The sequence below is a fragment of the Oratosquilla oratoria genome, chromosome 23 (assembly GCF_046742065.1).
Source record: "Oratosquilla oratoria isolate Oo_2021 chromosome 23, ASM4674206v1, whole genome shotgun sequence".
Classification (NCBI taxonomy): domain Eukaryota; kingdom Metazoa; phylum Arthropoda; class Malacostraca; order Stomatopoda; family Squillidae; genus Oratosquilla; species Oratosquilla oratoria.
The window spans coordinates 2612017-2629840 of NC_134799.1; the positions used below are offsets into that span (position 1 = coordinate 2612017).

The 17824-nt window shown below is 39.0% G+C and overlaps 1 protein-coding gene across 1 annotated transcript in view; it reads right to left on the bottom strand.

Annotated features, from left to right (window-relative positions):
- Positions 1-3638, bottom strand: part of arr (low-density lipoprotein receptor-related protein 6) — a 38736-nt gene extending 35098 nt beyond the window's left edge. Inside the window, exon 1 of the mRNA XM_076206457.1 lies at positions 3454-3638. Coding sequence (XP_076062572.1) covers positions 3454-3508 — 55 coding nt within the window. The 5' untranslated portion in view covers positions 3509-3638. The remainder of the gene's footprint in view (positions 1-3453) is intronic.
- Positions 3639-17824: the final 14186 nt, after the last annotated feature.

Genomic DNA, 17824 nt, shown 5'->3' on the forward strand with positions numbered 1-17824 from the left:
ATATATATATATATATATATATACATACACATACATATATATACACATATATATATATACACATATATATATATATACACACACATATATATACACACACATATATATACATACACATATAAATACACATATACATATATATACACACACATATATACATATATATTCATGTGTGTGCATACACATGTGCATGTATATATGTGATTCATCATGGCCTTGGATCATGTGTAGTGCTCATGACTGATGGTTCTCATCCTCTTAGATGTTATATCAGAGCTCGTGTATAGTCCAATCTATGGGTAATGCTGTAATCTTACATGCACATAGCCCCAACTCCTTGAGCACCACAGCTGAAGTGCCAGCTTGAGATGCAGCACTGCTGAAATTTCCAGCCCCAGGTGGGACTCAAACTCAGATCACTGAATTAGCAATCCAGCACAGTACCACTACACCATCAAGCCAGTGTGTAATTCATAATGATCTTGGTTTAAACATGGGTCCAATGATCAACAGCTTGTCTTGTCACTTATTTAAGTGTCATCACCACAGCCAGTCTGAATACCCACCACTCCCATACGAGAGCTCAGAGTTCATATATGTCACACTCTATGGGTAATATAGTGACCTTACACAAACATACACACCCAACTCCTTGCCCACCAGAGCTGGAGTGCCAGTTCTGAGTGCTGCAATGCTGAAATTTCTTCAGCCCTAAGTAAGACTCGAACTCAGGTCACTGAATTAGCAGTCAAGAACAGCCACTGCACTGGCGAACCATGTACATGCATCCGTAGTTGGAAATTAAACACATCCTTAAACTATATTATTTTCACAAGTCTAGGGGTGCTATGAATAAACTTGTAACTTTAATGTAGTGAGGAGCCTGCGCTATGAGACACAAAGAAGTCACCTCTGCCCTTCGTGCTTGGACTATTAGGGCAGGCAACGGACAATGCTGGGAATTTGAGAAGAGTGGGATTGGTAGAATTCCAGAAACTGGCAAGCATGGATACTTAGTATAAAACTATGGAAGCAGAGAATAAACACCTAGTTCGATGACTAAACTTAGGAACCACATTTTCAATAATCACAGCACACCTTCCCTGTAGCAAATGTTTACCTAGATTTACTCAACCCATTACTTTTGGAAGTGCACATCTACATGACGTATCAATGAAAAATGAAATATCAACTTGGTAAAGTACATCAACACAGTATGTTTTTCTTGGCAGAAATCAGTAACAAAAAAATAAATATATAAATAAATAAATAAATACAATAAAAAATAAAATGCTAAAAGTGATACACTACTAAATGGAGCTGCAATGCGAGCTTCCAGATGCCATGTTTGTGTCATCTGCCCAGTCCCATATCATCATATACCCTGATGATGATGACCCTAACGACCTCTAGGGATGCTAAATGCATACCCCATAGGAGGTTACATTAGGTTAGGTTAGACTAATTTATTACTTCTGTTGATATCACAGTCAAACGGTTCTTGAATGCCTCTGAACTCGAACAAATCTGTTCTCAAATGAAAAATTCGAGCTAGAAATACCAGTTTTCGAACAAAATTTCGGCTCTCGAATGACGCCCACGAAACATACAGTAAACAGTTCTCTGTTGACTGCTGAGCTGAATAGTTGTGTTGTGCTTTTGTTATCAATCTTATTGCATTCAGCCGAAAGGGTACAGTACATATATTACATAATAACTGTACAGTGTTGCTTTGGCATTAAATTGACTTGTTTTTTGTTTGATTTACACTTTTATGTTTTATTGATTACATGATATATAAAGTGTAATTAGGTAAATAAGCATTCACCTGGTGCTTGGGAATAAATTAATCTTTTACATTATTTGTAATGGAAAATATGATTCAATTTTCGAACAATTCTGTTTTAGAACAGATTTTTGGAATGAATTATGTTTGAAAACTCAAGTTTGACTATATTTTAGTCATGCACACCTACCCGATATAACATTAGAGAAATATTAATTTTGTAAATTAAAATACATAAACATAGTATGAGATTTTCTTGGAAAAAAAAAAAAAAAAAAACTTGCTACAAGTACATCTACTAATGAACGAAGCAGCTAGGATATTGTCTGTCCAGTTCAGTCACTATCAATTAGACAATGGTTTTCACACTGTGGACTGTGTATTCTCCAACTACAGTTATTAATAAGCACTGTTACATAGACAATTGGGCTTCCTTGGACTTTATGAGAACATGGGGTTCTGCCGTTGTCTGTTAATTGCCAAAGGTGCAATGATAATCAGGTCAGCATCTGTGACGACGTCGACCCAAGTGATCTTTAAAATTTGAGGTACCAAATTACTAATTATAGGTTAGGTTAGGCAGGATAGATTAGAATAAACGAATTTATCATCCTTTCATTTCTTCGACGTCTGCATCTATCAAAACATGGCATATCATTCAACTGCTGCAACTTCATTTGTTAGTAAATTAGTTTAAATAATTTTTTTGTTATTGATTTCCACCAAGAAAATCACATATTACATTGATGTATTATAATTTACAAAGTTAATATTAATTTTCTATTGCTATATGGCATAGGTGTGCACAACTAAAATTTTACTCTTCTGTTCGTTCATCTTCCACAACAAACAAAATCAAACGGAGTCTTGAAGCTCGCCGACATCAGTTCTTGCTATTGTTTCACTTTTAGCAACCTTTTGTTATCAATTCCCACCTGTAAAAATGTATATTATGTTGATGTATTATAATTTACAGCATTAATATTTAATTTTCTATTACTATAATGTTTAGGTGTGCACTTCTTTAGATCTACCAATGGCAATGGTATTCTTCCTTACACTCATTCTAGTTTATATCACTATTTCTGCTGCACCCCCTGATGGCACATAAATAAAACACTATATAACTTTCCACCTCTGATCAAACAGCAGACATGATGAGTAAAAATCAAGTTTACACCAAAGAACAGTACCATGCACCATAATTTTAATTGGTGAAACTGCATGTTCATACTTGTGATGAGGGGAGGACTTGGGTATGGGGGCAAGTGATGCATATGATATGATATGATCATCAAAAGCAGTTTCCACAATGTATAAACGAGGTGTGGTGATAACTGGATCAAGGGTTAAAAAAAATTCACCCAATTAGTCGTTTTGTTACGAAGGTAAATGGTTGATGGGAACTACGTCTACGGAGCGACGAGATTTGAGGGCAAGGGAGAAGGAACTCTAAATGAAGTGAGTGCACTCGTTGGTGTTGTGTTAAAACAAGTGTCGGTATTATAAAATTGAGGACTCATACATGAGGCCGTAATTTTGTGTGATATGGCGAAAGCGATGAATGATAGTCTAGGGCGCGGGCCTATGTTCTTCCAACACCAGACCTCCCTGCCCAATGTAAACACTGCCACTTCGCTCAAACAATCAACCCTATGACAACTTACCGTATATTTGCACCAAGCAACCAACTATGGTGATGACATGCAGGTATTTGTTCATCCTGTATATACATCATTACGATCTCTTAGATAAATACTTCAAAACCATCACAGAGATACAAAATTACAGAGTACACTGTTCACTAGTATACATCACACCGCCATATATTTACAATGGTATTCCTACGCCTTGGCATGCACTTGGACGACGAACACATAATTCTTCCGCCTTGGAATATAGTGCCAAACTTAACGTAGTAGTTAAATAATATCAATCTAAATGCCAAATTCATCTTGTTTAAAACTAGCAGACATCAAACACTATCATAATAAGAATAGTGTCAAAAATGGGAAAGTTTTTTTTATATAGATTATTATTTTAAGTTCGGAGGGCAATCTATTAGTTATATCTCCAGTGGTTGGGCAGACAAGTGAACAATCTTATAGTTACGTACTTTCCTTTCGTGTACAATGATACTCCTTACATGATAACATTATATTTTAGTTACTTGTCAGTCGTAGCCGAATTATCAGATAATCTTACTCTTTAGGAAACAGCCACATTTATTCATCTCCAACGCAGTCACATTACAACTATGGTTAGAGCTGTATTAGTAAATATACAACTTTTATGCATTCGATCCCAATAACTCTTGTCAAGATTTGGAAAACTGTAGTATCTGGGTACAGTACAAGAGTGAAGAACAGAAACAAACGTTAGAGGGCACGAGAGAAAATTTGGATATGGAAATAGAAACAAAATGAAGTAGGTGGAAAGGGAAACAGAGTGGGAGGGGAGTATACCTAGAAGACTGATAATGTGCGACATGCATGAGTGGCCAGGGTAGGGAAGAAAGGGTGAATGTAGATGAAAGTGAAGCTTAGGAGGAACGGCTGGGTATGGAGGGAGGGAGGGATGTTTCGTACGGAGGAAAACTTAGGCAAATATAGGGACTAAATCCCCGTCCTATTTACGCGCGATAAAGAGGACAAGAATATGAGGGGGCGAAGACAATGAATACGCCTTAGATTGATGAGAAGTAGGCGTAGAAAGGGAATACAAAATATAAATAATGAGAAAATTCACGACAAAAGTTGGAATAGTAGAGAACGAGGGAGGAGGGAGAGAAGCGTATATTTACTAGGAACTGGGAGAGGAGGGAAGAGCGTGAGTGCGGGTGGAGTAGGAGTGGTCAGTCGCGCCGTAAACATAACCATGATTATGCGCTGTCAGTGAGGCTGTGGGAGGTCTTGATGTTGAACGCTGCCCGGGCTGTCTCAAGACCCGCAATGTAGGATGTGTGATGCTTATCTGCCTCACAGACGCACCGTTTGCCCAAAAGTTTCGAGATCAATATTCTATTGATAGCAGTATTCTATTGGGAATCAAATTCGAAACGCAAAATTCTAATATCTAGAAAAAATCGAATACCAGATACGCCTTCTAATATTCTTGTATATTTACGGAAGGTTCACGTTGATGAAGATTTCAGAATGTTTGAAGTTCCAAAAATGAACACCATAATTCCCTACGTACACCAACAAAGTCTAACCAAACGATTGTAAACAGTTTAAAGAAATACCTTTGGACACCACAGTACTGATTTACCAATCAGCAAAATGTCAGAATAAACTGCTCCATCGTGGAGTTAATTCTACGAGTAGTTTCAGAAGTCATTCGTTCATTCTGAAACGAGTTACCACTACTGCAACAAAACTAGCAATTTCCCCCCCCCCCCCATGATTTCGATTAGCCAGGCACCACTGCCTAGGGCTAGGAGGATTGAGAGGAGGAAATTACTAGATGCCACACAGATTGAATCCACTGAAGAGTGTCGTTACCTTTGAAAATTCTATTCTGGCCAGGCGAACTTGTTAGCTGTGAAATCCTCATAATCAGTTAGTTAATTTGTATTTTTCATAATTTATTTTTTCCCGCCAGCGAGAATTTGGTGACAGTTGTAAATCAGACGTAGATGATGACGACTACGACGACAATGACGAAGACGATAACGACGACAATGACGAAGACGATAACAACGACAATGACGAAGACGGTAACGACGACAATGACGAAGACGGTAACGACGACGATAACGGCGACAGCGACGACGACAATAACGACGACGATAACGGCGACAATGACGACGACGACGATAACGGCGACAATGACGACGACGGCGACAATGACGACGATAACGGCGACAATGACGACGACGACGATAACGGCGACAATGACGACGACGACGATAACGGCGACAATGACGACGACGACGATAACGGCGACAATGACGACGACGACGATAACGGCGACAATGACGACGACGACGATAACGGCGACAATGACGACGACGACGATAACGGCGATAACGGCGACAATGACGACGACGATAACGGCGACAATGACGACGATAACGGTGACAATGACGACGATAACGGCGACAATGACGACGACGACGATAACGGCGACAATGACGACGACAACGATAGCGGCGACAATGACGACAACGGCGATGACGGCGACAATGACGAAGACGACGATAACGGCGACAAAGACGACGACAACGATAACGACGACAATGACGATAACGGCGACAATGACGACGACGACGATAACGGCGACAATGACGACGACGACGATAACGGCGAGAATGACGACGACGACGATAACGGCGACAATGACGACGACGACGATAACGGCGACAATGACGACGACGACGATAACGGCGAGAATGACGACGACGACGATAACGGCGACAATGACGACGACGACGATAACGGCGACAATGACGACGACGACGATAACGGAGACAATGACGACGATAACGGCGACAATGACGACGACGACGATAATGGCGACAATGACGACGACGATGATGATGCTGATCCTAAGGCCGTTGCTATCGCAATCCTTTTCACTGAATAGGAACTTTTCCTCTATTAAATAGAACCGCTTGACTCCATCTGGGATGGCGTTCCAATATGGCGAGAGTCTACTCTACCCGGGTTAATTCTCTCGTCATTTTACTTTTTCCCGCCATAATCCCTTCGGGCTGCATCAAGGTATCATCCATACACAGCCATTCTTCACTCACCCGTATCCTTCCTCAGCAGACATTCCCCTCTTGCTCAAAGTCCCTTTCACCCCATCCATCCACCTCATCTCGGTCGTCCCCTCAAGTTCACTCCATCCACCTGTGCCTCTTTTCCTAATATTTTTTCACTCATTCTTCCCATGTGTCCAAACCATGCCGATACTCTTTCATCAGCCCTGTGGCTGGGAGTGGGTGGGAGCTTTTGATTTGGAGGAGGAAGAAACCCTTGGTAAGTATATAAAGAGCGTTTACTATATAATTTGGTAATTCACTTAAAGTGTCGACCACATCCATTACATCCTTTTTTTCCCGAAAGGAAACATATTTGCTGGGGGGGGGGGGAGGGTGAACAATGACAATGGAGGTGCTCAAAACACGCGAAAGGGCTGACAACCACAGTGATGAAACATGGTAGCCATAAAGCCCGGCAATCGACACCTCCATGCACCCCGAGGCGACTCAGCAGGAAGACGCAATCGACACACTAAGTTGGGCACGGGGCATTTCGCGCCCAATCACGCTTGCCATTGTGGTCAATCAGGGATGACCCAAATGCAGGGCAGAGGTCCTTCACTCGGAGTTCTTTTTCGGCTGATTGAAATCGCCTGGCGTTGGTAAGAATAAAATAGTTAATTAAAAGAAAGAGAGGAAGATTTAAACGTATTTGTACAAATGAGATGGAGAAAAGATCTATCGGTTTCTTGGTAAATTTATATTAAGCTTTTTGACTAACTGTTGGCGAACTGATTATACTAACGCGTCTTGATAATGTTTAAACAAAAATTCCATCCACAATACTATATATATATATATATATATATATATATATATATATATATATATATATATATGTATATGTATATATAAATGTATATATATATATATATATATATATATATATATATATATATATATACATGTATATATAAGCGACCTTCGGTGGTGACTGACGTCACCGCTTTGGCCTGCGGCGCTAGGAGCTCGCTTCGCTCGCAGTTTAGCTGGTAATCTAAGATACTCTTCCCTTGAGCCAGAATATTTGTAATCAGGATTGTCCTTTAATAGCTCACCAAATTTTCGAACTATACGTTGGAAATAATTTAACATAGCTATTCTAGGTTTTAACATTTTTATGTTTTTGTACAATTTTGGAAATAATTCCATATGTTCATCTTTAAGGCCACGGGACAATATCTTATAAACTAAGATACTCTTCCCTTGAGCAAGAATATTTGTAATCAGGATTGTCCTTTAATAGCTCACCAAACTTTCGAACTATACATTGGAAATAATTTATCATAGCTATTCTAGGTTTTAACATTTTTATGTTTTTGTACAATTTTGGAAATAATTCCATATGTTCATCTTTAAGGCCACGGGACAATATCTTATACGCCCATTCTTCAAAATGTCGGGAAACATAGTACCTCGATCAATTCTGTTGGCTCGGCCGGGGGCTTGGCTGCGCAAACAGCGGCCTACAGCCGCAGCTTTCCGCGCTCAAATCCCTCGTTTTCCCCTTCGGTCTCGGCCTCGGGGCGAAACCCCAACACGGGATCCCCAGCACGAAGAAGAACGCGAAGAAGAACGCGAGGAAGAAGAACGCGAAGAAGAACACGAAGAAGAACGCGAAGAAGAACACGAAGTAGAATGAGAAGAAGAATGCGAAGAAGAACGCGAAGAAGAAGAACGCGAGGAAGAAGAAGAACGCGAAGAAGAACGCAAAGAAGAATGCGAAGAAGAACGCGAAGAAGAAGAAGAAAAACGCGAAGAAGAACGCGAGGAAGAAGAAGAAGAAGAAGAAGAAGAAGAAGAAGAACGCGAAGACAATATCTTATACGCCCATTCTTCAAAATGTCGGAAAACATAGTACCTCGATCAATTCTGTTGGCTCGGCCAAAAACTGACAAAAGTTCCAAATTGAGTGAAGTTTATTTTTAATTATATATAAATATATATATATATATATATATATACATATATATACAGACGCTCCTCAACTTACGTTTTAGTTACGTTCCGAACGGCCGAACGTAAGTTGAAAATGAACGTAAGTTGTTACTGTACTATACATCCGTAAATTATATTGCCGTATCTTATAAAACACCCCTAAATCACTAATTATACACATAACATTGTAAAATAATAACATTAATTTCAAATAAATTAAATTCAAGCAACATAAATTGAGATGGTGGAGGAGGAGGAGGAGGCAAGGCACGTTCTGTCTGTCGTTTGTGCGATCTTGGTTTGTGCCATGTAAACAATGGACGCAGCGTCATGCGTAAGTATCGTTTGAACTACGGAGAGCGCGCTAAACTAAAAAATTCACACAAAAAACAACATTTTTTTACAGTCAGTTCAAACGTAAAATCGAAAAAACGTAAAACGAATGAACGTAAGTAGAGGAGCGTCTGTGTGTACACATAGATATACATATATATATACATATATATACACATATATATACATATATATATGTATATATGTACAAAGGATTACAAAGGCGGAGCATGCCGACAGGAGACCTTTTGGTCCATATCTAGGTTGGATGCGAAAAAAATCATAATAATGATAGATAAATAAATGAATAAATAAAAACTATAATAATGTAAATGATAAATAAAATACATAAAGAAATGCATAAGTAAAGTTAAATGATAAACAGGTAAATAGTAAATAATAATAAATTGACATATAACTAATAATAAATGAGAATCAAACAGACAAATGATAAAAAATATATATATATATATATATATAATAAATTATAATAATTACAGCATCTTAGGTGTTTATCTAAATGATTCTTTAAGCTTCGAACTGAACTACATTGCACTGCCTCTGCAGGAAGTTTATTCCATTGATTAACTACACGGTTGGCGAAGATGTTTTTACCCACTTCCAAATTGAATCTATTTCCGGACAGTTTGAGACCATTGTTTCTTGTCTGATTCTCATTCAGTGTGAAAATTTGGTCACTTTTGATGTTGTCAATTCCCTTTAGAATTTTAAAGACCTGTATCAAGTCACCTCTGAGTCTACGCTTTTTTAGGCTATATATATATATATATATATCTATCTATATATATATATATATATATATATATATATACATATATATTCATCTTGTTTTATTTCATTTGTATTTATTCATTTATCTCTTTATTCATCTATTTTTGTAGAGTACGGAGGAAGTTAATTTTTCATTTTTACCCACTGTCGATTTCATATTAATGCATTTATATTTATCTATTTATCTACTTGTTTATTTATAAATTTGTTTATCTATCTTCTGTAGGGTACGGAGAATGTTAAATTCTTTTGTCATTTTTATCCGCTGTCGATTTCGTATTCATGCATTTACCTACATTCCGGGAAGAGAAGCTGCAAAACGTTGTAATGATACATTCCCAGCGAAGGTAGTCAGAACTCAAGGCATACGAAGAATCAAAGAGAAATAATGGCATGAGTAGTGGTCATTATTTTCTCAGACTCCTCATAAAGTACACACACACACACACACACACACACACACACACACACACACACACGTGAGTGCCCGAAATGGTATCTATGCAGTGCTAGTTAATTGTGTTAACTCGAAATTAGCAAAAATGAATGAAAACGACTCGAAAGCCAGTTGCGAATCAGAGCCATCTGGCGGCAATCCACTGAACCGCGATGTAAACAATAAACAAAACACGTGTTATGACAATGATTTCTTAGGGTTTGGTAAGTACGAAAGAAAGAACTTAAGTAGATTATTAGAGATAGAGAGAGAGATGAGCAAAAATAGGACTCGGTGGGAAAATGAAATCATGGACTTAAGAAAAGAGGTCATTGGTTTAATTGATTGTTTATCTAAGACTAACCATGAAATTTCTGACCTGAAAAAAGCTAACTTGGATCTTACAAACGAAATTAAAGAAATGAAAAGAGACATAAATGAACTGAAGAATGATAATGAAAAGAAGAAAACTAATGACAGCGAAAATCTAAAGCAGGAAGTGAACAACAAATTACAAGAATTGACACAAAAGATCGAAGAAAACTTAGGTGGGGACAGTATCCAGGAAATTAAGAAGTGGAAAGAAAATATTGAAAATAAAGAAATTGCTTTCAAAGAAATAGTCAAGCAGCAAATGCAAGATAATGCAAAAGACACAATCATTCAAGTGATTAATGAAAAAGCAAATTGGGTCAGGGACACAGTAGATAGGAAGAAATGTATTGTGGTTTATGGGCTTAAAGAAAAACAAGGATTGGCGAGGTACATGAGAGAAAAAGAAGAAAAAGAGACAGCAGTAGAAATCCTTAATGAAATTCAGGGGGGAGATAGTGATTCAGGCACAGACTTAGAAGAGACTTACAGAATTGGTCGCTATACTAAGGATAGGAATCGACCTCTAAAGATAAAACTAAGGTCACAAGTGGTAGTAGAAGACATATTTGAAAAAGTAGGTAACTTGGCAAAGAGTGAAAAATACAATAAGATATGGATAAAAAGAGAAATGAGTACTGAGGAATTAGAAAAAGAAAGGGCGCTAAGAGAAGAAGCAAAGGAAAAAAACTTGAAAAGATCGGAGACAGAATGCAAAGAATTCCAGTGGAGAGTAATAGACTTGAGATTAAGACAATGGCGCTTCAAAACGAACAAAACAAGGGAAGAAGAAACCAGGGAGAAGGAAGAAAATTAAAAGTGGCCTATACCAACATTGACGGACTAATTTCGGGACTGAACGAACTCAATGATTATCTGTTAGAAGCAAAACCAGACATAATGGGAATTGTAGAGACTAAACTAAGAGGTGAAATACCATCCACTGTTATCGGACAAGGTTTATACAACTACTGGATAAAAAACAGGGACAAGAAACAGGGAGGGGGAATCATGTTCTTGGCCAAGAAAGACCTAAAGGTGACAAAAATTGCAGAGGGCAAAGGTAATGCTGAATTGATCATGATAAAAGTCGAAGGCAAGAATATGAAAAGTAGAAAGTTTGTGGTGACTTATGTGCCTCCAAAAACAAGCGCTTGGAAAGAAATTGAACATACAAAAATGCTAGATGACACAAGAAAATCACTCAATGAGATACTAATGGGTAAGGGTAATCTGGTAGTTATGGGGGACTTCAATTGCAAAGAAATTTGTTGGGACAGCATGACAGTGCAAGGAGGAGATGACTCGTGGGGCAATGTACTGCTAGATATGACCATGGAGTACACAATGACCCAATGGGTCCGTGAAAACACAAGGTACAGAAATAATGAAGAGCCATCGAAACTAGATCTAATATTTACAACAGAGCCTGAAATAGTGCATAAAGTCCAGTATGAGACACCAATTGGAAAGAGTGACCATGTACTCATCGAAACTATACTAAAGGAAGAAATAGACATAGAGAGGAACGAAAAGCATAGGAAAGGAAGACTGAGGTACAACAAAACAGACTTTACAAAACTAAAGACATTCTTCCGGAATGCAAACTGGGAAATATTTTACAGGGAAGAAACAGCAGTGGAAGAGAAATGGAATATATTGATGGAAAACTACAATGAAGGGGTAAACAGGCATGTACCAAGACAAAAGCGAGAGAGAGAGTACATTAAATGTTGGTTCAACAAAAGATGCAGTGAGGCAAAAGACAGAAGGGACAAAGCTTGGAAAAAGTGGAGAAAAGACAAAAAACAAAGCAAATGGCAAATTTATGTTAACTATAGAAATGAGTATGTTAATGTGAGAAGAGAGGAGAAAAGGAACCATGAGAAGGATATTATAGACAAATGCAAAGAGCAACCCAAACTATTCTATCGGTATGTGAATGGTAAACTTAAAAACAAACAGGAATTGGTGAAACTATGCCAAGGAAACATAGAATACACAGAAGATTTAGAGATGGCCGAAGTCATGAACAATCACTTTAAATCTGTTTTCACCAGAGAGAAAATACCGAATTGTGACATAGACAAAAATAAGAAATCTCCCCTCATGAATGAGTTTACAGCATCACTAAAGGAAATATCAGAACATTTATCAAGGCTGGATGTCAGAAAATCACATGGCCCGGACGGTATTGCAAATTGGATTCTAAAGGAGTGCAAAGAAGAACTAACAGACAAAATACACATCTTAATAAACAGCTCACTCAAAGAAGGAAAGATACCCGAGGACTGGAAAAACGCTAACATTGTACCAATACACAAAGGAGGAAACAAAGAAGAACCCACCAACTATAGGCCAGTATCACTAACAAGCACCATTGCCAAAATTTGTGAGAAAATAATCAAGAATAGATGGGTAAAACATCTGGAAGACAATGACATATTAAACCCAAGACAATTCGGATTCAGACAAGGAAGATCATGCTCCACAAACTTAATATGCTTTTACTCAAGACTAATAGACATAGTGCAAGAAAGAAATGGATGGGCTGATTGTGCATTCCTAGACTTGCAAAAAGCCTTTGACAAAGTACCACACAGAAAACTACTAAAAAAACTGGAACACATAGGAGGAATACAGGGAAACCTACTAAAATGGATAGAGGACTTTCTGACTGGTAGAAAGATGAGAGTAGTGCTCAGAGAAAAATATTCAGACTGGAAAGAGGTGATCAGTGGAGTACCGCAAGGATCTGTGCTGGCACCAATAATGTTTGCTATCTATATGAATGACATGGATGAGGACGTGAACTGCTACATGAGCTTCTTTGCCGATGACGCCAAACTGCTAAGGAAAATAGAAACTGATGAGGACTGTGAAGCACTGCAAGAAGACCTAAATAGGGTATGGAACTGGAGTCAGAAATGGGAAGTGGACTTTAATACTAAGAAGTGTAGCATAATGGAGTTTGGAAAAAGCAAAAACAGAATATCAGGAAAATATACAATTGGAACCAAAGAAGTAAAGAAAGTAGGATCCGAAAAAGATTTGGGAGTAATTATCACGAACGACTTGTCCTATGATATACAGATTAACAAAATTGTCGGGGAGACTTACAACTTGCTAAGATCAATAAAAGTGGCGTTTACATACTTGGACGAAGACATGATGAAAAAAATATTGGTTACATTGATAAGGCCTAGATTAGAGTATGCAGCGACATTGTGGTCCCCCAGTACCAAAAAGAATATAAAGAAAATAGAAAGAATCCAAAGAGCAGCTACAAAAATGGCACCTGCACTTGCAAACCTATCATACGAAGAGAGATTGGCTAAACTGGAGTTACCGACACTGGAGCAAAGAAGAGAGAGAGGTGACCTATTGACCATCTACAGAATCATGAAAGGCACAGAGGTACTCGATAGTGAGAACTTACTTAACTGGGACAAAAGAAACACAAGAGGACATGGAAAGAAAATAAAAAAAACATAGCTATAGAAGAGAACTGAAGAAAAACAGTTTTCCTCATAGAGTTTTGGACACTTGGAACAAACTGGACAATGAAATAGTATGCGCAAAAACCATTCATGAGTTTAAAAACAAACTAGACACTGCAAGATACAAAGGCGGGACAACACGAGCATAGCTCCCCTTCCCGCAAAATACAACTAGGTAAATACAACTAGGTAAATACACACACACACACACTACGGCGGTCCGGGTTCGAATCCTGCCAAGGGCCGAAAATAATTTCAGTATCGCTGAGCTTCGAGTCGTTACTCCAACTCTCGTGGGCGGGGAGTTGTGTGTGTGTGTGTGCGTGTAAGGTCAAAGTATTACCCATAGATCGGTCATACGAGCTCTGAGATCTCTTCCGGGAGGGAAATAGTTGTCGATCACGAGTCCAACACGTGATCCAAAGACCAAGGTGATTCGCACACGACACGACTCGGTGGCGCGGTTGGTAAAGTCCCTGACCGTCACTACGGTGGTCCGGGTTCGAGCCCTGCCCAGGGCTGAAATAATTTCAGTATCACTGCGCTTCGAGTCGTTACTCCAAATCTCGTGGGCGGGGAGTTGGGTGCGTGTGTGAGTGTAAGGTCACAACATTACCCATATATTGGTCATACGAGCTCTGAGCTCTCTTCCGGGAGGGAAATAAATGTCGATCATGAGTCCAGCACGAGATCCAAAAGACCAAGGTGAATACAAACACACACACACACACACACATACATACACACACACACACACACACACACACACACACACACACACATATATATATATATATATATATATATATATATATATATATATATATATATATATATATATATATATATACATATATATGTATATATATATATGTATATATATATATATATACATACAGTATATATATCGTAAAGGAAGGAAGCAGATTTTCTTTAATGCAAGTAGAATTGAATACGACAGCATTTTCACAATGATTCAACTTCTAAATATTTTCAGGATTGACGAATTCTGTAATGTTAAACAAAAACAAAATTATTGGTACAATTTAAACAAGAAAATAAACATGTAGATAACAAAATGAAGTTATAACAAATGTATACATTAGTAATATATATATATATACATATATATATATATATATATATGTATATATATGTGTGTGTGTGTGTGTGTGTGTGGTGTGTGTGTGGTGTGTGTGTGTGTGTGTGTGTGTGTGTGTGTGTGGTTGTGTGTGTGTGTGTGTGTGTGTGTGTGTGTGTGTGTGTGAATGAAATATTCTATCAGGTCCGTTCACCGTTTGTTTGTTTGTTGATTCTATAATTTGGAGATGGGGATGTTCAAGAAGTGATTCATGTGTGGATTCGACAGGAAGATCGATGTGATTGATGTAGCGCTTGGTGGGCATGAGGTCGCATTTCTTCTTCTTCTTCTTATTATTATTATTATTATTATTATCATCATCATTATTATTTTTCTTCTTTATCTCTTCTTTTTGGGTGGTAGGGCGTCGAGAAGACACAGATGTAAAGTGATCTATGCAGTAGGTTTATATATTGATGAAAAAACAAACACGTTTTACAGTAGGTATATATAATGTTGTCCACAAGGTTCTTGGTTCTTTCCTGTTTGCACGGGACGGGGACCATCATGGTGATGGGATTAGGGAAGGACCAATGCATGAGTGGGCAACCTTTGGCACGTGTGCCAATCCTGGCACACTAACGACTTTTTTTCCCGGGACGCGAAACCCAGAGCTCACCTTAAATAAGATAAGTGACAAATCTACAGCTTCTTTTGTATGATCATTGGTAACTGCATGCTGCGTTGATCGGGGCCCTAGGGGTTCAAGGGAGGGGACCCATACTTGTATGTAGGCCTATAATAATTTTACTCCATTGCCACGCGATAAAATTTTGTATCAAAGATTTGGCTGATTTTGACACTCACACTTAAAAAGGTTCCCCACCCTTGGACTAGTGAGTGATGGAAAGGGAGAGTAGTCATTGTAATCTCGGTTTGGTGCTAAAGAACACTACAAGTCATGGGGACCTGGTAAGCATAGAGATGGGTCGTTGAAGGTAAGGGGTTGATAAGGGCAGTGGGTTGGTCGATGTTAAGGGAAGATAAAAGTGAATAGTAAAAAGGTTATCAGTCTATCTCTATCTCGTGGGATTGTTAAGGTGTCTCCCTCCACGAGGGATGTTGGACTTTCAGATCTCCTACCTTGGGGGATCACCTGGGGTAGTATTTCTGAGGTGTTGTTTGACGGGGAAGGGGTTAATAGAAACTAGATGATAAGTAGGTTTAGTATGATTTAGGGTGTGACGACTTGTAGAGGGATATGAAATGTGAATGGTGAAGATGAGATATCAGAGCGTACCAGGATTGCCGTCCCTCCCTGCTTGATATGACCAAGAAGAGGAAAGTGCAACTAAGATGGAAACATCAATTGGAGGAAAGCGCACGTGAATCCAGGAAATCTCGCTTGAATTAGGAGGAGGAGGAGGAATGGAAGTATGTCTTGGTCTTGGAGGACTCCATGGGATTTCCAGTGTAGTATCGAGAATGTTAGTTTCTGGGATGACGGTATACAATTGAGGTTATAGACTGCGTAGAAGGTTGGGTAGGTTGTTGTCGACTTGGGGGTGGTGTAAGGGGTGGAGTTCTTCTTATGCTGGAAGGACCTGCTGGGTTCTCTTTAGGCGGTTGGTCTTTGGAAAAGTGAATTGAGGATAGATGTCCAGGCGCTTAGGGTGTATGTGGAGCGTGGTCAGGTGTGTCAATTAATGTTTGGGGAAGGGGAGAGGTATCATATTCATTGGGTGGGTGAATAGAGAATAGGGACCGGATAAGACATCGAGGAAGGAAACACTTAAAAAGACTAGAAACGTTAAGTTTCATTTGGGTTGAGGGCCACTGAGAGATCCTAGAGCAAGGGTCACCAAACTTTTTTCACTGCGGGCCGGATAACTGAAAGAATGACGAGCGCGGGCCGCATAATCATTCTGTTCAATACTTGCAAGCCAAACAAGCAAACATTACAATAAACAAGAAAATCTAGATACAATAATTTGAAATTTACAATAGTAGATTTAAGGCACATAGCAGTCAGGAGGTCTCCCCACGCGTGAAGATCTCCTAGTATTGTAAACATAATATTTAAGTTTAAATTCTATCACAAAGTTTCGTGTTCCATACGCTTTATCAAGCAAATTCAAGTACCGTCCGCGGGCCGGATGAACTGACGTTGCGGGCCGGATACGGCCCGCGGGCCGTAGTTTGGTGACCCCTGTCTTAGAGGGAGCGAATGAGGGTGAGTGTCAGGGAGTATAATTATATTCTCAACGGGGGACGTTTCTGTGGGATCCATAAGAGGGTTGCTGGGTTGGAGTGGACTTTGGCTTTCACGAAGTTTGAGACACGTGATAGCTCCCACCCACCCCAAATCAAGTTTGGAAGGATGAGGATGATGGTGGGGGGAGGGGTTACTTTGGGTGGGGTGGATGTCAAGAGTTCTGTTATTTGTTTCAGAAATCGGGGTCTTTACTGGAGTTCTTGCGATGGAGAGGAAATGGCTGTCAGTACAAAGAAAAAAAAAAGTGTTTTGTTGTGAAATATTAAGAACTATTTCAGATGGTTAAAATGTATATATATTTTCATTAAGCTTCAATTACATTTGATTGTGTTTGTTTACTGGTAGTTCATCGAGTTCGTTGATGACGTTATTTGTGCACTCAATGACGTGAGAGCGTACGGCTCGGCAATCCAAAGGTGGAAACACACAAAGGCAGTGGCGGGAAACTGATAACGGTTTTCTTCAAATGCATCAACCATTTTGAAATTAAGCAACCTCCATGGTGGTCTGTCTGAGGCAGAGGCTTCAGTTCACGTGGTTGGA